The sequence below is a fragment of the Salmo salar genome, chromosome 17 (genome assembly GCF_965601325.2).
Source record: "Salmo salar chromosome 17, fSalSal1, whole genome shotgun sequence".
In the NCBI taxonomy this organism is placed as follows: domain Eukaryota; kingdom Metazoa; phylum Chordata; class Actinopteri; order Salmoniformes; family Salmonidae; genus Salmo; species Salmo salar.
Window position 1 is genome coordinate 39,499,650 of NC_138307.1, and position 20,351 is coordinate 39,520,000.

At 48.0% G+C, this 20,351-nt stretch overlaps 1 protein-coding gene across 9 annotated transcripts in view; it reads right to left on the reverse strand.

The window, feature by feature from the left end:
• The window catches only part of LOC106575016 (LIM domain only protein 7), a 46,453-nt gene extending 33,956 nt beyond the window's left edge, over nt 1–12,497 (reverse strand). For 8 of the 9 annotated variants that reach the window (XM_082963764.1, XM_082963760.1, XM_082963767.1 and 5 more), the window contains exons 1-9: nt 12,405–12,497; nt 12,132–12,244; nt 6,760–6,830; nt 5,845–5,914; nt 5,189–5,295; nt 4,591–4,621; nt 3,640–3,753; nt 2,637–2,853; nt 1,058–1,217 (exon numbers count right to left, since the gene is read on the reverse strand). In XM_082963764.1, the coding sequence (XP_082819890.1) occupies nt 1,058–1,217; nt 2,637–2,853; nt 3,640–3,753; nt 4,591–4,621; nt 5,189–5,295; nt 5,845–5,914; nt 6,760–6,830; nt 12,132–12,200 (839 nt within the window). In that variant the 5' untranslated portion in view covers nt 12,201–12,244; nt 12,405–12,497. The remainder of the gene's footprint in view (nt 1–1,057; nt 1,218–2,636; nt 2,854–3,639; nt 3,754–4,590; nt 4,622–5,188; nt 5,296–5,844; nt 5,915–6,759; nt 6,831–12,131; nt 12,245–12,404) is intronic. The other variant, XM_082963766.1, reaches the window with a different exon arrangement.
• Between the last annotated feature and the right edge of the window lie 7,854 nt (nt 12,498–20,351).

Sequence of the window (20,351 nt, forward strand, 5' to 3'; positions counted from 1 at the left end):
TTGTGGGCGTGGCTGGTGAAGGAGAGCGGAACCGTCGACTGGCCAGGTCATCTGCGACGACGTCCGGCTGGGGCCGGTCGGCGTCCGAGTCGCTGTCGCTATGGTAAGCCCACTGGAGGAAGGCCTCCACATCAGGCAGTTGGGGGAGGGGCGGGCTCAGAGGAGGAGGGGCCAAACTGATCAGAGACCAAATCAGAAATCAGCGTTAAAATCAACAACATGAGGTTTGGTTCCTATGTGACAATGTTCTTTTTTTTTTACATTTTTAAACAGTCGACACGTCGACGCGCATTACGTCAGCACGTCGACGCGCATTACGTCAGCACGTCGACGCGCATTACGTCAGCACGTCGACGCGCATTACGTCAGCACGTCGACGCGCATTACGTCAGCACGTCGACGCGCATTACGTCAGCTCGTCGACGCGCATTACGTCAGCACGTCGACGCGCATTACGTCAGCACGTCGACGCGCATTACGTCAGCTCGTCTACACGACGACGCGCATTACGTCAGCTCGTCTACACGACGACGCGCATTACGTCAGCTCGTCTACACGACGACGCGCATTACGTCAGCTCGTCTACACGACGACGCGCATTACGTCAGCTCGTCTACACGACGACGCGCATTACGTCAGCTCGTCTACACGACGACGCGCATTACGTCAGCACGTCTACACAACGACGCGCATTACGTCAGCTCGTCTACACGACGACGCGCATTACGTCAGCACGTCTACACGACGACGCGCATTACGTCAGCACGTCTACACGACGACGCGCATTACGTCAGCACGTCTACACAACGACGCGCATTACATCAGCACGTCTACACAACGACGCGCATTACATCAGCACGTCTACACAACGACGCGCATTACGTCAGCACGTCTACACCTACACAACAGAGACGAATAGAAACCGCCAAAACCATGCAAATTCAACTAGCAGAAAACTAAAACGTGGCGACTCAAGTAAAGCAGCTAACTAAACAAAGATGAACAACTCTTCTTCTTCTTTTAAAACAGTCATTGCGTAGGTATGACATCACAGTACCTGGTGAGAGGGCTGGGGATGCAGCCCTTAATTGGCTTCTCCACCCATTTCTTCCTCTGGAAGGGTGCAGGTACACTGCCCCAGTTCCTCTGTCCCGAGTCTCTGCCCTCTGCCGCCTTCATCCTAAAACAGCTCTCTGCCTCCACTTCACTGCTGGAGTCTGGGGATGGGAAGGAAGGAAGGAAGGGAGGGAGGGGCAGCAGCTCACAGACCAATAGAGGAGTCCAACAACAGACAGGGGAAAAGGAGAAGTCAACAGAGAGAAGATAATGAACCTAGACAGCCAACGGTAGAGCGGCATTAGGGAGCATCCCTAGCAAAGTCCCAAATGGAGCCCTATTCCCTACGTAGTGCCCTACTAATAGGGCCCTGGGTAGGGAATAGGGCTCCGGTCTATAGTAGTGCCCTACGTAGGGAATAGGGCTCTGGTCTATAGTAGTGCCCTACGTAGGGAATAGGGCTCTGGTCTATAGTAGTGCCCTACGTAGGGAATAGGGCTCTGGTCTATAGTAGTGCCCTACGTAGGGAATAGGGCTCTGGTCTATAGTAGTGCCCTACGTAGGGAATAGGGCTCTGGTCTATAGTAGTGCCCTACGTAGGGAATAGGGCTCTGGTCTATAGTAGTGCCCTACGTAGGGAATAGGGCTCTGGTCTATAGTAGTGCCCTACGTAGGGAATAGGGCTCTGGTCTATAGTAGTGCCCTACGTAGGGAATAGGGCTCTGGTCTATAGTAGTGCCCTACGTAGGGAATAGGGCTCTGGTCTATAGTAGTGCCCTACGTAGGGAATAGGGCTCTGGTCTATAGTAGTGCCCTACGTAGGGAATAGGGCTCTGGTCTATAGTAGTGCCCTACGTAGGGAATAGGGCTCTGGTCTATAGTAGTGCCCTACGTAGGGAATAGGGCTCTGGTCTATAGTAGTGCCCTACATAGGGAATAGGGCTCTGGTCTATAGTAGTGCCCTACATAGGGAATAGGGCTCTGGTCTATAGTAGTGCCCTACATAGGGAATAGGGCTCTGGTCTATAGTAGTGCCCTACATAGGGAATAGGGCTCTGGTCTATAGTAGTGCCCTACATAGGGAATAGGGCTCTGGTCTATAGTAGTGCCCTACATAGGGAATAGGGCTCTGGTCTATAGTAGTGCCCTACATAGGGAATAGGGCTCTGGTCTATAGTAGTGCCCTACATAGGGAATAGGGCTCTGGTCTAAAGTAGTGCCCTACGTAGGGAATAGGGTGCCGTTTGGGACGCATCCTGAGACTAGCCTCTTAGCGTCCTGCGCACCACCTCTGGCCCGCTCCAGTCATGAGACGTGTCCATTATCAGACCCGTGTGGAACCAGCCGGAATGTCTCACAGACTAGACAGCTGGCAGGACGGGAGCAGGGAGAGGACATAGCCGTAAGCACGGCCTTCTCTGGGAAGAGCGGCATTCCTGATTGGGACTACTAATATTCTGACCGTTAAACTTCGGACACTGTTAGTAGAGTATTTACATATCCACCGGGAACTCTCCACATCCTGTGTTTAACGTAATCTGACAAAAAACAAAACTATAACAATATATTCCAGTCATTACCCTCGCTGCCGGCCCTCAGGATGGAGTCAGAGATATAGCTGAGGGTCCGTGGCGACTCGGCCGAGTCAAAGCTCAGGACCGATTTAAAGCTCTCTACCGAGTCCTCTCTGCTGTAGCCTGGTGGCTGGGACTGGGTTAGAGGTAACAGTTCATCATCCTGCTCTGGGTAGCTCACGTCACCGTCCTTCACACTGCCTCTGGGGGTTTCTTCTAGAGCCTGGGGGGGGGGGGACGACGACACACAGGGGAGATTACAATCCTTTAGAAGGAAAACAAACAGGGGTTTTTGAAATGCAAACTCAAAGCTAAATAAAAATGCACTTTTATAAATATCCATTGGTTTTGTTGTACAGGGCAAAGTACATCAGGCAAGGCACATGTATTAGTCCCAGGTCTGGAGAACAGACAGGAACAGTACCATAGACAGGGATAAACCCAGTGGGTTCAGACAGAGGAGCAGTACCATAGACAGGGATAAACCCAGTGGGTTCAGGTCTGGAGGACAGAGGAGCAGTACCATAGACGGAGATAAACCCAGTGGGTTCAGGTCTGGAGGACAGAGGAGCAGTAGCATAGACGGGGATAAACCCAGTGGGTTTAGACAGAGGAACAGTACCATAGACAGGGATAAACCCAGTGGGTTCAGGTCTGGAGGACAGAGGAACAGTACCATAGACAGGGATAAACCCACTGGGTTTAGACAGAGGAACAGTACCATAGACAGGGATAAACCCAGTGGGTTCAGACAGAGGAGCAGTACTATAGACAGGGATAAACCCAGTGGGTTCAGGTCTGGAGGACAGAGGAGCAGTACCATAGACGGGGATAAACCCAGTGGGTTCAGGTCTGGAGAACATAGAGGAACAGTACCATAGACAGAGATAAACCCAGTGGGTTCAGGTCTGGAGGACAGAGAGGAACAGTACCATAGACAGAGATAAGCCTAGTGGTCCCCAGAAGGCCTCGAGGTTGAGCTGAGGGTTAAGGTGAGGGAGCGCGTTACCTTGGACAGAGCGATACCCAGTAGTCCCTCGAATGATTTGAGGTTGAGTTGAGGGCCAGAGTATAACGGGTCCGCCAGAGCCTTCCGACCCAGCCAGTAGATGGTGATTAAAACCTGGAGGAGAGATCACTGCATTGGGCGGGAACTTTATCCGTCATTATTAAGTAGAGGACGGTCGCGGCGGGGCCGCTTCCTGTCACCGCGTAGACTAGAGGACAGTCGCGGCAGGGCCGCTTCCTGTCACCGCGTAGACTAGAGGACAGTCGCGGCAGGGCCGCTTCCTGTCACCGCGTAGACTAGAGGACAGTCGCGGCAGGGCCGCTTCCTGTCACCGCGTAGACTAGAGGACAGTCGCGGCAGGGCCGCTTCCTGTCACCGCGTAGACTAGAGGACAGTCGCGGCAGGGCCGCTTCCTGTCACCGCGTAGACTAGAGGACAGTCGCAGCAGGGCCGCTTCCTGTCACCGCGTAGACTAGAGGACAGTCGCAGCAGGGCCGCTTCCTGTCACCGCGTAGACTAGAGGACAGTCGCAGCAGGGCCGCTTCCTGTCACCGCGTAGACTAGAGGACAGTCGCAGCAGGGCCGCTTCCTGTCACCGCGTAGACTAGAGGACAGTCGCAGCAGGGCCGCTTCCTGTCACCGCGTAGACTAGAGGACAGTCGCAGCAGGGCCGCTTCCTGTCACCGCGTAGACTAGAGGACAGTCGCAGCAGGGCCGCTTCCTGTCACCGCGTAGACTAGAGGACAGTCGCAGCAGGGCCGCTTCCTGTTACCGCGTAGACTAGAGGACAGTCGCAGCAGGGCCGCTTCCTGTTACCGCGTAGACTAGAGGACGGTCGCAGCAGGGCTGTTACACAGTAAGAATATTTGCGATGGGAATTATGACAGTTCAAAGCTTTAGCCCACTACCCTTTCTAGTGAACACAAACAATTAAAGTACATTTCCACTTACGTTTTTCAGCCTCCTTTTGCCCTCTACACACCTGAGGAGAAAGTGAGATTTCTTAGTCCAACCAAAGACGACACACACAGGCTAATGTTTACCCATGGCTTCTCACTAACAAGAGGTGATCTATTATGGACAAGTCTATAAAATAATATTCTGTTTAAATAGCCACTCTGATATGACTCATGTGAAACACCGTACTGTTGTTGACTCATCCAGCCATGTGGTTTAGCTGCCTAGTCAAATCAGCTCCTTCCCGTGGTGCCATCAGACAACCCCACTAATCGACACCATGCAATCAGTGATAACACAACTAGCTGTATAACCCTACACACACACAGTCAGTATACACTAGCATTCCAACCAGTGAGACACTGGCCAAGAAATACATGGTGAAACACCGTCAAAACACCAACGGGCGCCGCCGCCCAGCGAACAGCCCCTCCAACGGGCGCCGCCGCCCAGCGAACAGCCCCTCCAACGGGTACTGTCTAACATCACTATAAGTCCAGCAGCACCAGGGGTGAAAACCCTATTAATCCTTCACTTCCATTTGATTTGTTCTACAAATAAATAAATAAATATCAAATAAAATCCCTTTTACCTGAGTGTAGCGCGTGTGGACAGGTCTTGCAGGTCTCCAGGGTGAAACAGCTGAGCCTCGTGTAGACCCAATGTACCACACGCTCTCAGGAACACATTCACATTGTCCTGGGGGGGGGGGGGAGCGGCAGAGAGAGGGGGGAGCAAAGAGAGGGGGGGGAGCAAAGAGAGGGGGGAGCAGAGAGAGGGGGGAGCAGAGAGAGGGGGGAGCAGAGAGAGGGGGGAGCAGAGAGAGGGAGGAGCAGAGAGGGGGAGGAGCAGAGGGGGGGGGGAGCAGAGGGGGGGGGAGCAGAGGGGGGGGGAGCAGAGGGGGAGGAGCAATAGAGGTACCATACAGAACAATCAGAGAAGTCTTCGGCCTAAAGACGATCATATGACATGGTGGGAGGAGTCTCCAAACAGCTTCCCAGGATCCTTTTCGAACAAGTGGATCCTTGACAGTTTGACTAGCCGCTGAACCAATGTGTTGAACTACCCCAACTCAGTTTGTCATGTTCATCACATTACTAAACCCTTAAACAGTTTCAGATCTGCCACACTAAAAGCAGGAAACCGCAGAGAAAGACACCAGGAAGTTGAACTAGTGTCACACTGGCAGGCGAGACATCTCCCTGCAGTCTCAATATGAAATGTAGAATGGCTTCACAGTGAACTCACCAGTCCGGCCATTGGAGTAGACAGTATGTTCATTCTCTTAATAACACCTGGTTTCAGCTGGTTGATTAGACTGAGAAAGAAGACAGAGAGAGAGAGACGAACAGATGAGTTAAGAGAGCGTGACCGTCGTAAAGGGGGGGTTCATAGAACCACATCCTATGGACTCTATTCTCCAGATATATATATACACACTACAGTTCCCATTATACTCACTGGCAGAGCAGGACTCCATTCTCCAGATATATACACACTACAGTTCCCATTATACTCACTGGCAGAGCAGGACTCCATTCTCCAGATATAAACACTACAGTTCCCATAATACTCACTGGCAGAGCAGGACTCCATTCTCCAGATATATATACACACTACAGTTCCCATTATACTCACTGGCAGAGCAGGACTCCATTCTCCAGATATATACACACTACAGTTCCCATTATACTCACTGGCAGAGCAGGACTCCATTCTCCAGATATATATACACACTACAGTTCCCATAATACTCACTGGCAGAGCAGGACTCCATTCTCCAGATATAAACACTACAGTTCCCATAATACTCACTAGCAGAGCAGGACTCCATTCTCCAGATATATATACACTACAGTACCCATAATACTCACTGGCAGAGCTCCATTCTCCAGATATATACACACTACAGTACCCATAATACTCACTGGCAGAGCTCCATTCTCCAGATATATACACACACTACAGTTCCCACAATACTCACTGGCAGAGCAGGACTCCATTCTCCAGATATATATACACACTACAGTTCCCATAATACTCACTAGCAGAGCAAGACTCCATTCTCCAGATATAAACACTACAGTTCCCATAATACTCACTGGCAGAGCAGGACTCCATTCTCCAGATATATATACACACTACAGTTCCCATAATACTCACTGGCAGAGCAGGACTCCATTCTCCAGAGCGGAGCGGAAGTTGTTACTCCCGAATGATTTATTTGTCACTTCCTATATTACAGGAAGAGGAAAGAACACAATACCAGTGTCACAATTTAGATAAAACAAGCAAACATGCAAGTGTAATTTCACACTAAAATGTCCTCTTGGATCACTGAGATTATAATCTGTATTTACCTAGTGCATAATTATGTTTTTTTTAAATCAGATATTTTGTATTTTACCACAATTCTTTACTAAATTGTCATTACTGTTACAGTCCAAAAAGTAATAAACAAATCAATGTTTAATATGTTTTTAAAACATTGCTCTCCTTATGAAAAGGTCTGAGCCAAGCGGGGTAAAAGGGGGGGAGGGTGTGTAATGAGAAAGCCAAGCGGGGTAAAAGGGGGGGAGGGTGTGTAATGAGAAAGCCAAGCGGGGTAAAAGGGGGGGAGGGTGTGTAATGAGAAAGCCAAGCGGGGTAAAAGGGGGGGAGGGTGTGTAATGAGAAAGCCAAGCGGGGTAAAAGGGGGGGAGGGTGTGTAATGAGAAAGCCAAGCGGGGTAAAAGGGGGGGAGGGTGTGTAATGAGAAAGCCAAGCGGGGTAAAAGGGGGGGAGGGTGTGTAATGAGAAAGCCAAGCGGGGTAAAAGGGGGGGAGGGTGTGTAATGAGAAAGCCAAGCGGGGTAAAAGGGGGGGAGGGTGTGTAATGAGAAAGCCGGGGTAAAAGGGGGGGAGGGTGTGTAATGAGAAAGCCAAGCGGGGTAAAAGGGGGGGAGGGTGTGTAATGAGAAAGCCAAGCGGGGTAAAAGGGGGGGAGGGTGTGTAATGAGAAAGCCAAGCGGGGTAAAAGGGGGGGAGGGTGTGTAATGAGAAAGCCAAGCGGGGTAAAAGGGGGGGAGGGTGTGTAATGAGAAAGCCAAGCGGGGTAAAAGGGGGGGAGGGTGTGTAATGAGAAAGCCAAGCGGGGTAAAAGGGGGGGAGGGTGTGTAATGAGAAAGCCAAGCGGGGTAAAAGGGGGGGAGGGTGTGTAATGAGAAAGCCAAGCGGGGTAAAAGGGGGGGAGGGTGTGTAATGAGAAAGCCAAGCGGGGTAAAAGGGGGGGAGGGTGTGTAATGAGAAAGCCAAGCGGGGTAAAAGGGGGGGAGGGTGTGTAATGAGAAAGCCAAGCGGGGTAAAAGGGGGGGAGGGTGTGTAATGAGAAAGCCAAGCGGGTAAAAGGGGGGGAGGGTGTGTAATGAGAAAGCCAAGCGGGGTAAAAGGGGGGGGAGGGTGTGTAATGAGAAAGCCAAGCGGGGTAAAAGGGGGGGGAGGGTGTGTAATGAGAAAGCCAAGCGGGGTAAAAGGGGGGGAGGGTGTGTAATGAGAAAGCCAAGCGGGGTAAAAGGGGGGGAGGGTGTGTAATGAGAAAGCCAAGCGGGGTAAAAGGGGGGGAGGGTGTGTAATGAGAAAGCCAAGCGGGGTAAAAGGGGGGGAGGGTGTGTAATGAGAAAGCCAAGCGGGGTAAAAGGGGGGGAGGGTGTGTAATGAGAAAGCCAAGCGGGGTAAAAGGGGGGGAGGGTGTGTAATGAGAAAGCCAAGCGGGGTAAAAGGGGGGGAGGGTGTGTAATGAGAAAGCCAAGCGGGGTAAAAGGGGGGGAGGGTGTGTAATGAGAAAGCCAAGCGGGGTAAAAGGGGGGGAGGGTGTGTAATGAGAAAGCCAAGCGGGGTAAAAGGGGGGGAGGGTGTGTAATGAGAAAGCCAAGCGGGGTAAAAGGGGGGGAGGGTGTGTAATGAGAAAGCCAAGCGGGGTAAAAGGGGGGGAGGGTGTGTAATGAGAAAGCCAAGCGGGGTAAAAGGGGGGGAGGGTGTGTAATGAGAAAGCCAAGCGGGGTAAAAGGGGGGGGAGGGTGTGTAATGAGAAAGCCAAGCGGGGTAAAAGGGGGGGGAGGGTGTGTAATGAGAAAGCCAAGCGGGGTAAAAGGGGGGGGAGGGTGTGTAATGAGAAAGCCAAGCGGGGTAAAAGGGGGGGGAGGGTGTGTAATGAGAAAGCCAAGCGGGGTAAAAGGGGGGGGAGGGTGTGTAATGAGAAAGCCAAGCGGGGTAAAAGGGGGGGGAGGGTGTGTAATGAGAAAGCCAAGCGGGGTAAAAGGGGGGGGAGGGTGTGTAATGAGAAAGCCAAGCGGGGTAAAAGGGGGGGAGGGTGTGTAATGAGAAAGCCAAGCGGGGTAAAAGGGGGGGAGGGTGTGTAATGAGAAAGCCAAGCGGGGTAAAAGGGGGGGAGGGTGTGTAATGAGAAAGCCAAGCGGGGTAAAAGGGGGGGAGGGTGTGTAATGAGAAAGCCAAGCGGGGTAAAAGGGGGGGAGGGTGTGTAATGAGAAAGCCAAGCGGGGTAAAAGGGGGGGAGGGTGTGTAATGAGAAAGCCAAGCGGGGTAAAAGGGGGGGAGGGTGTGTAATGAGAAAGCCAAGCGGGGTAAAAGGGGGGAGGGTGTGTAATGAGAAAGCCAAGCGGGGTAAAAGGGGGGGAGGGTGTGTAATGAGAAAGCCAAGCGGGGTAAAAGGGGGGGAGGGTGTGTAATGAGAAAGCCAAGCGGGGTAAAAGGGGGGGTGTGTAATGAGAAAGCCAAGCGGGGTAAAAGGGGGGGTAATGAGAAAGCCAAGCGGGGTAAAAGGGGGGGTAATGAGAAAGCCAAGCGGGGTAAAAGGGGGGGTAATGAGAAAGCCAAGCGGGGTAAAAGGGGGGGGTAATGAGAAAGCCAAGCGGGGTAAAAGGGGGGGGTAATGAGAAAGCCAAGCGGGGTAAAAGGGGGGGGTAATGAGAAAGCCAAGCGGGGTAAAAGGGGGGGGTAATGAGAAAGCCAAGCGGGGTAAAAGGGGGGGGTAATGAGAAAGCCAAGCGGGGTAAAAGGGGGGGGTAATGAGAAAGCCAAGCGGGGTAAAAGGGGGGGGTAATGAGAAAGCCAAGCGGGGTAAAAGGGGGGGGGTAATGAGAAAGCCAAGCGGGGTAAAAGGGGGGGGTAATGAGAAAGCCAAGCGGGGTAAAAGGGGGGGGTAATGAGAAAGCCAAGCGGGGTAAAAGGGGGGTAATGAGAAAGCCAAGCGGGGTAAAAGGGGGGGTAATGAGAAAGCCAAGCGGGGTAAAAGGGGGGGTAATGAGAAAGCCAAGCGGGGTAAAAGGGGGGGGTAATGAGAAAGCCAAGCGGGGTAAAAGGGGGGGGTAATGAGAAAGCCAAGCGGGGTAAAAGGGGGGGGTAATGAGAAAGCCAAGCGGGGTAAAAGGGGGGGTAATGAGAAAGCCAAGCGGGGTAAAAGGGGGGGGTAATGAGAAAGCCAAGCGGGGTAATGAGAAAGCCAAGCAGGGTAATGAGAAAGCCAAGCGGGGTAATGAGAAAGCCAAGCGGGGTAATGAGAAAGCCAAGCGGGGTAAAAGGGGGGGGGGGTGTTAGAAAACAGAAGCCCATTCTGAAAACATCTACTCATCTGTTCCCTGGCAGACCTTCATTGTAAATTAGAAAGTGTTATTTATTTAACTTAATATAACTAGCCAAGTCAGTTAAGATAAAAATAAATAAAAAAAATTAAATACTCCTCTAGATGATGCATCATGGGTAATCAAAGTGTTTTTAAATAAAGTTGAATAAATGTTACAGTAATGAGATGTCCACAGACACTCTGTAGGTAATATAGTTTCATGTAGACTTCAACCTAGATAAAAAACACAACATGCAATGTTGTTGGTCCCACATCCACCTGACAAGTGTGGCATAATATCAAGAAGATGATTAAACAGCATGATCATTACACAGGTGCACCTTGTGCTGGGGGGACAATACAAGGCCACTCTAAAATGTGCAGTTTTGTCACAACACAATGCCACAGATGTCCGAGGTTGAGGGGGCATGCAATTGGCATGCTGAATGCCCACCACAGCTACTGGTAGAGATGTGAATGTTCATTTCTCTACCATAAGCCGCTTCCAATGTCGTTTTAGAGAATTTGGCAGTAAATCCAACCGGCCTCACAACCGCAGGCGACATGCAGGTGCTGAAAAGTATCTCTGTCTGTAATAAAGCCATTTTGTGGGTAAAGACTCATTCTGATTGGCTGGACCTGGCCCCCAAGTGGGTGGGCCTATGCCCTCCCAGGTCCACCCATGGCTGTGCCCCTGCCCGGTCATGTGAAATCCATAGATTAAAGCCTAATGAATTTATTTTAATTGACCGATTAACTTAAATGAACTCAGTAAATTCTGACATTGTTGCATTTCCCCCCCCCCCCCCTCTCTCTCTCTCTCTGTTGCACTGTTCTCTGTCTGAATGGTGCTGGGTCACATCATGCTGGGCTCAAGCCTTTGGGGCACTGTTGCCCATCACCCTGGAGGGAGTGCTTTGTTCATTCATTCACTGTTCCCTTCATCTCTCCCAGTCCCCTACCCTTCACCCCTCCCGGTCCCCTACCCTTCACCCCTCCCTGTCCCCTACCCGTCACCCCTCCCTGTCCCCTACCCGTCACCCCTCCCTGTCCCCTACCCTTCACCCCTTCAGCTCTCCCTGTCCCCTAGCATTCACCCCTCTCCCAGTCCCCTACCCCTCTCCCAGTCCCCTACCCCTCCCCAGTCCCCTACCCCCAGTCCCCTACCCCTCTCCCCAGTCCCCTACCCCTCTCCCCAGTCCCCTACCCCTCTCCCCAGTCCCCTACCCTTCATCTCGTGCACCTCCCCTCTACCTCAGAGGGAACAGGATGGAATGCAGCCTGCCAGCTCACCACTGTCCAATGAGGAAGACTTTATGAGGGCATCATATGAGCAGTGTAAAGTTAATATATTAAGTGATGATTCAATTGCAAAACAGCACATCTGAAAAAGCACAAAGACGTGCATGAAACCAAGAGACGTCATCCACTCCAAGAGCACAGATAACTCTGAAGAGCCTTATTTGCAAAACGGTGACGTAATCTGTGCTTTTATAGGCGTATTTATCTGTGTGCTATAAAAGTATATGAACACATTCACACTCAAGTTTGACAGTGGAAGCCATCGTCACCAATTATTTGCATTACAGGATTATATAATCACATTTTACATGTCATTAGGTTGTATAAACCAGTAGATTTAATGAATGAGCCTCTTGTCTGTTAAAATGTATCACGTGGAATAATTACCCAAAATATAATTAAGTAATGAATAAGACTAAGTTTGGACTAGCGGAAACAATTAAACTTTTCCTCTTATTAAAAAGTGTGAGACGCCTTTGACGTTGAGTTCTGTAGGCTGCTGTAGTCCATCAAAAACACCCATTTACCTGGATAGATTTAGTTCGGTACATCAACCCAATCATTGGATGAAACGAGATGTTTTGGACGTGGTTATAAATGAATCCGCTCAGACTTACCTCCATCCAGCGTTGAGCCTCGGTGAAGGCATCTTCACAGGTCACACTGGTCTGTTCTCTCCACTCCATCTTTACCACACGCTCCTCAAACACAGACAAGAAACGTTTCGGTTCTAGTTGAAAGAGAACAAGGGGGGAAAAAAACGTCGGTCCTTATTGATATCGTTATGCCTCCCCTAAATACAAAACAAACAGCTTCAATCAAACCATTTCCCTGTCGACAGAAACACAATTATCCGGGGATGACGGTATTGTAAAAAAAAAATGTGTTACCTGCGTCAAATTTCAGCTGCGAAACTTGAAAGTGTTAACTCTGCTCACCGGTGAACGATTCCCGTTAATTGACTTCCGCGCGCCTCGCATGGGGGGACACTTTGTTACCAAACATTATTGACACGTGCGGTAACCGAAGTGGGCGTTTCCTGTTGTTTGCTACGTCATCCTGTTCTGCAGCTGACGGCGTTTCTCTGTACTGAACACCAGGGGGCGTCACGGAGTCATAACGCGGCCTGCGCTGGTCACGTCGCCGTCTTCAGTGAAGGAAGAAGTGGTTCCACTAAATAACACAGCCACCAAGTCACATTCCACAGCCACAAAGACAACATTTGGCTACAAAACAAAAAAATGTGCTTTTTGGACTTCATCTGAGGTTTTGGGTTATGCATTAAGGTAAGCAGTGTGGTTAAGGTTAGGGGTAGGTTAGGGGTAGGTTTAAAATATGCTTTTAAGAAGAGAAATTGTGAGAAAGAGAGAGAGAGACAGACAGACAGACAGACAAAGAGACAGAGACAGCGAAAGAGAGAGTCAGAAAGACAGAGAGAGAAATAGAGAGAGAGAGAGAGAGAGAGAGAGAGAGAGAGAGAGGAAGAGTCAGAGAGAGAGAGAGAGACAGAGAGTCAGAAAGACAGAGAGGGAGAGAGAGAGAGAGAGGAAGAGGGAGAGTCAGAGAGAGAGAGGGAGATTCAGAGAGAGAGAGGAAGAGAGAGACAGAAAGAGGAAGAGGGAGAGTCAGAGAGAGAGGGAGAGTCAGAGAGAGAGACAGAGAGAGAGAGAGAGAGAGAGAGATAGAGGGAGATTCAGAGAGAGAGAGAAATAGAGAGACAGAGAGAGAAATAGAGAGACAGAGAGAGGAAGAGGGAGACAGAGAGAGAGAGGAAGAGGGAGAGTCAGAGAGAGAGAGGAAGAGGGAGAGTCAGACAGAGAGAGAAAGAGAGAGACAGAGAGAGAAATAGAGAGACAGAGAGAGGAAGAGGGAGACAGAGAGAGAGAGGAAGAGGGAGAGTCAGAGAGAGAGAGGAAGAGGGAGAGTCAGACAGAGAGAGAAAGAGAGAGACAGAAAGAGGAAGAGGGAGACAGACAGAGAGGGGGGGTAAATAACAGTAAACTGTTTCACCACTCCAGTCTACTCTACGCCTTCAGTCTCAGTCCAGGTCTGGAAGGTATTTCTTCATCACGGTCTCTCTGTTTGGCTTAATTAGGAATATATTCAGCATCAACAACAGCATTTAGGGTCACAGCAGTATGTCCATGTATATTGGTTGCCTAAACAGTTTAGCAGATGTTATAACGGTGCCTCCGAATGCTTGTGTTACTAACTCCTAGAAACATGTTTATGTTACTAACTCCTAGAAACATGTTTATGTTACTAACTCCTAACAGGGTAGAAACATGTTTATGTTACTAACTCCTAGAAACATGTTTATGTTACTAACTCCTAGAAACATGTTTGTGTTACTAACTCCTAACAGGGTAGAAACATGTTTATGTTACTAACTCCTAGAAACATGTTTATGTTACTAACTCCTAGAAACATGTTTGTGTTACTAACTCCTAGAAACATGTTTATATTACTAACTCCTAGAAACATGTTTATGTTACTAACTCCTAACAGGGTAGAAACATGTTTATGTTATTAACTCCTAGAAACATGTTTGTGTTACTAACTCCTAGAAACATGTTTATGTTACTAACTCCTAGAAACATGTTTATGTTACTAACTCCTAACAGGGTAGAAACATGTTTATGTTACTAACTCCTAGAAACATGTTTATGTTACTAACTCCTAGAAACATGTTTATGTTACTAACTCCTAACAGGGTAGAAACATGTTTATGTTACTAACTCCTAGAAACATGTTTATGTTACTAACTCCTAGAAACAGGGTAGAAACATGTTTATGTTACTAACTCCTAGAAACATGTTTATGTTACTAACTCCTAGAAACATGTTTATGTTACTAACTCCTAGAAACATGTTTATGTTACTAACTCCTAGAAACATGTTTATGTTACTAACTCCTAAAAGGGTAGAAAACATGTTTATGTTACTAACTCCTAGAAACATGTTTATGTTATTAACTCCTAGAAACATGTTTATGTTACTAACTCCTAGAAACATGTTTATGTTACTAACTCCTAGAAACATGTTTATGTTACTAACTCCTAACAGGGTAGCAACATGTTTATGTTACTAACTCCTAGAAACATGTTTATGTTACTAACTCCTAGAAACATGTTTATGTTATTAACTCCTAGAAACATGTTTATGTTACTAACTCCTAGAAACATGTTTATGTTACTAACTCCTAGAAACATGTTTATGTTACTAACTCCTAACAGGGTAGAAACATGTTTATGTTACTAACTCCTAGAAACATGTTTATGTTACTAACTCCTAGAAACATGTTTATGTTACTAACTCCTAACAGGGTAGAAACATGTTTATGTTACTAACTCCTAGAAACATGTTTATGTTACTAACTCCTAGAAACAGGGTAGAAACATGTTTATGTTACTAACTCCTAGAAACATGTTTATGTTACTAACTCCTAGAAACATGTTTATGTTACTAACTCCTAGAAACAGGGTAGAAACATGTTTATGTTACTAACTCCTAGAAACAGGGTAGAAACATGTTTATGTTACTAACTCCTAGAAATAGGGTAGAAACATGTTTATGTTACTAACTCCTAGAAACAGGGTAGAAACATGTTTATGTTACTAACTCCTAACAGGGTAGAAACATGTTTATGTTACTAACTCCTAGAAACATGTTTATGTTACTAACTCCTAGAAACATGTTTATATTACTAACTCCTAGAAACATGTTTATATTACTAACTCCTAGAAACATGTTTATGTTACTAACTCCTAACAGAGTAGAAACGTGTTTATGTTACTAACTCCTAACAGAGTAGATACATGTTTATGTTACTAACTCCTAGAAACATGTTTATGTTACTAACTCCTAGAAACATGTTTATGTTACTAACTCCTAGAAACATGTTTATGTTACTAACTCCTAGAAACATGTTTATGTTACTAACTCCTAGAAACATGTTTATGTTACTAACTCCTAAAAGGGTAGAAACATGTTTATGTTACTAACTCCTAGAAACATGTTTATGTTACTAACTCCTAAAAGGGTAGAAAGATGTTTATGTTACTAACTCCTAGAAACATGTTTATGTTACTAACTCCTAGAAACATGTTTATGTTACTAACTCCTAAAAGGGTAGAAAGATGTTTATGTTACTAACTCCTAGAAACATGTTTATGTTACTAACTCCTAGAAACATGTTTATGTTACTAACTCCTAAAAGGGTAGAAACATGTTTATGTTACTAACTCCTAGAAACATGTTTATGTTACTAACTCCTAAAAGGGTAGAAAGATGTTTATGTTACTAACTCCTAGAAACATGTTTATGTTACTAACTCCTAAAAGGGTAGAAACATGTTTATGTTACTAACTCCAAACAGGTGTCTTGTCTTTGGCTATGCCAGATTAAGTGATATGACATGCTATTCTATAAAATAATTTCTCTGTAACTAATATTACCTGATTGAGCTAATCATGTAAATGTAATTAACTAGAAAGTCGGGGCACCACGAAAGAATGTTTATAGAGCTGTTATCTTCCAAATAAACTCTGAAAGACCTGGTAATATTTTACATCAATAGCAGTCAATATTAATCGTCATCTTATTACAATCTCATCTGAAAGTTGTAAATTCTTGGTTATCTTCACGAACCCTGGCTAACAAGTTGAATCAGCAATACAAAATTGGGTTGAATTATTTATTTACCAAATACCTAACTAATCACACAGAATTACATATACACAGAATACAAATTATGTCATACAGAAAACGTCCCTGGTGGACGGATCCTGTATGATGGCTTGTTACACAAAGAGAGGGGGTTGGGCTTGAATGAAAGAGCGGGAAGACTGAGGACCAAAGGGAGGAGCTAAGCTATCGTAAATGTAGTATCTTATGCATTCTAAATAACCGCCCATTTGGAAAAGGAAAATGCTATAAATATTTACTCTGAGCTGCGCTTCGGTAGGTTGGTCGTAGATGCTGGCCGTGTTGGCCAACAGAGATCTTCCTCTCCTCGGAAGAATGTCTCTGGTGGTAAATTGGATACGTGGTGGTATCTTCGTCTGTCTGTTAGACTGGATACGTCGTCCGTCCTTTCCTTTCCCACGTTTACAGCGGCCGCTGCTAACTCAACGGCTAGGAAGTATCACTTCTGTAGTGAATAAGAGTTCAAAGTTCATACAATTCGCAACCAAAGCTCACGCCGAGGTTGGCTTAGTTCTGTACTTGACATGTTAGTCCTTTTTAACGCAGAAGCTGCAGACCTCACGTACCCGGAATACGAGGTTACATTTTCGTCAAGGGCTTATATAGTGGCGAGGGGAGAAGCGTGTGTTTCATAGTTTATAACCCCTGTCTCTTCACAGGGGCGGGCCACTGATTGAGCAGGGCTCTAAACTTATGAAAACCCAATTCTCTCATTTGGAAGCTAAAATTACATTTCATCTTATCACAAATAGTTTCATATTTAAACATTTTAAATTGCTCAACAATTCCATGTGAATCTGATAACTAGAATGTGTCGACTTTCCCAGATACAGTTTATGTCATCCTGTCATCAGTCATAATGTCTCAGATGACAACCGAACTGACATCATATTCATTAAGTACCGACGCATATTTCCAACTGGTTCTATTACCGAAATATGGTTCCTTTCCCCCCACTTGTTTGATGTTCCCAGACTCTCTATATTTAACAAAGGCTATTCAACAGTCCTTCAGTAGGGTCAGAGAGAGAGAGAGAGAGAGGGAAGGGAGAAAGGTATTTATGGGGGGGGGTCATAAACCTTACGCACAGGCCATCGTCATGACACAGGTCAGCCAAACAATATTACAGTGAGCTGTGTGAATAATCCGATATATTCATCCACAGTTTGAAAAACAGTATAAAAGAAACGGTCCAGTGTTTAACGTCTCTATACACCGCGGGGTCATGACTGACAGCCTCGATAAAGATGAGCAGCAATGGACTCTAAGGTTTTTCTAAGGTTCAGGGTAGAGTACCGGGTGGTAGCCGGGTAGTAACAGGTTCAGGGTAGAGTACCGGGTGGTAGCCGGCTAGTAACAGGTTCAGGGTAGAGTACCGGGTGGTAGCCGGCTAGTAACAGGTTCAGGGTAGAGTACCGGGTGGTAGCCGGCTAGTAACAGGTTCAGGGTAGAGTACCGGGTGGTAGCCGGCTAGTAACAGGTTCAGGGTAGAGTACCGGGTGGTAGCCGGCTAGTAACAGGTTCAGGGTAGAGTACCGGGTGGTAGCCGGGTAGTAACAGTGACTAAGGTTCAGGGTAGAGTACCGGGTGGTAGCCAGCTAGTAACAGGTTCAGGGTAGAGTACCGGGTGGTAGCCGGCTAGTAACAGGTTCAGGGTAGAGTACCAGGTGGTAGCCGGCTAGTAACAGGTTCAGGGTAGAGTACCGGGTGGTAGCCGGGTAGTGACAGGTTCAGGGTAGAGTACCGGGTGGTAGCCGGCTAGTAACAGGTTCAGGGTAGAGTACCGGGTGGTAGCCGGCTAGTAACAGGTTCAGGGTAGAGTACCGGGTGGTAACCGGGTAGTAACAGTAGGTTCAGGGTAGAGTACCGGGTGGTAGCCAGCTAGTAACAGGTTCAGGGTAGAGTACCGGGTGGTAGCCGGCTAGTAACAGGTTCAGGGTAGAGTACCGGGTGGTAGCCGGCTAGTAACAGGTTCAGGGTAGAGTACCGGGTGGTAGCCAGCTAGTAACAGGTCCAGGGTAGAGTACCGGGTGGTAGCCGGCTAGTAACAGGTTCAGGGTAGAGTACCGGGTGGTAGCCGGGTAGTAACAGTGACTAAGGTTCAGGGTAGAGTACCGGGTGGTAGCCAGCTAGTAACAGGTTCAGGGTAGAGTACCGGGTGGTAGCCGGCTAGTAACAGGTTCAAGGTAGAGTACCAGGTGGTAGCCGGCTAGTAACAGGTTCAGGGTAGAGTACCGGGTGGTAGCTGGGTAGTAACAGGTTCAGGGTAGAGTACCGGGTGGTAGCCGGCTAGTAACAGGTTCAGGGTAGAGTACCGGGTGGTAGCCGGCTAGTAACAGGTTCAGGGTAGAGTACCGGGTGGTAGCCGGCTAGTAACAGTGACTAAGGTTCAGGGTAGAGTACCGGGTGGTAGCCGGCTAGTAACAGGTTCAGGGTAGAGTACCGGGTGGTAGCCGGCTAGAAACAGGTTCAGGGTAGAGTACCGGGTGGTAGCCGGCTAGTAACAGTGACTAAGGTTCAGGGTAGAGTATCGGGTGGTAGCCAGCTAGTAACAGGTTCAGGGTAGAGTACCGGGTGGTAGCCGGGTAGTAACAGGTTCAGGGTAGAGTACCGGGTGGTAGCCGGCTAGTAACAGTGACTAAGGTTCAGGGTAGAGTACCGGGTGGTAGCCGGCTAGTAACAGGTTCAGGGTAGAGTACCGGGTGGTAGCCGGGTAGTAACAGTGACTAAGGTTCAGGGTAGAGTACCGGGTGGTAGCCAGCTAGTAACAGGTTCAGGGTAGAGTACCGGGTGGTAGCCGGCTAGTAACAGGTTCAGGGTAGAGTACCGGGTGGTAGCCGGGTAGTAACAGTGACTAAGGTTCAAGGTAGAGTACCGGGTGGTAGCCAGCTAGTAACAGTAACTAAGGTTCAGGGTAGAGTACCGGGTGGTAGCCGGCTAGTACACAGGTTCAGGGTAGAGAACCGGGTGGTAGCCGGGTAGTAACAGGTTCAGGGTAGAGTACCGGGTGGTAGCCAGCTAGTAACAGGTTCAGGGTAGAGTACCGGGTGGTAGCCGGCTAGTAACAGGTTCAGGGTAGAGTACCGGGTGGTAGCCGGCTAGTAACAGGTTCAGGGTAGAGTACCGGATGGTAGCCGGCTAGTGACAGGTTCAGGGTAGAGTACTGGGTGGTAGCCAGCTAGTAACAGGTTCAGGGTAGAGTACCGGGTGGTAGCCGGCTAGTAACAGGTTCAGGGTAGAGTACCGGGTGGTAGCCAGCTAGTAACAGGTTCAGGGTAGAGTACCGGGTGGTAGCCGGCTAGTAACAGGTTCAGGGTAGAGTACCGGTTGGTAGCCAGCTAGTAACAGGTTCAGGGTAGAGTACCGGGTGGTAGCCGGCTAGTAACAGGTTCAGGGTAGAGTACCGGGTGGTAGCCGGCTAGTAACAGGTTCAGGGTAGAGTACCGGGTGGTAGCCGGCTAGTAACAGGTTCAGGGTAGAGTACCAGGTGGTAGCCGGGTAGTAACAGGTTCAGGGTAGAGTACCGGGTGGTAGCCAGGTGCTGTAGATGTCCTGGAGGGCAGGCGGTGTGCCCCCGGTGATGTACTGGTCTGACCGCACCACCCTCTGGAGAGCCCTGCGGTTATATAAAGAGCTTCCTTTGTGTGACATATAAAGAGCTTCCTTTGTGTGACATATAAAGAGCTTCCTTTATGTGACATATAAAGAGCTTCCTTTGTGTGACATATAAAGAGCTTCCTTTATGTGACATATAAAGAGCTTCCTTTATGTGATCTATAAAGAGCTTCCTTTATGTGATCTATAAAGAGCTTCCTTTATGTGACATATAAAGAGCTTCCTTTAAGTGACATATAAAGAGCTTCCTTTGTGTGACATATAAAGAGCTTCCTTTGTGTGATCTATAAAGAGCTTCCTTTGTGTGACATATAAAGAGCTTCCTTTATGTGACATATAAAGAGCTTCTTTTGTGTGACATATAAAGAGCTTCCTTTATGTGACATATAAAGAGCTTCCTTTGTGTGACATATAAAGAGCTTCCTTTGTGTGACATATAAAGAGCTTCCTTTATGTGACATATAAAGAGCTTCCTTTGTGTGACATATAAAGAGCTTCCTTTATGTGACATATAAA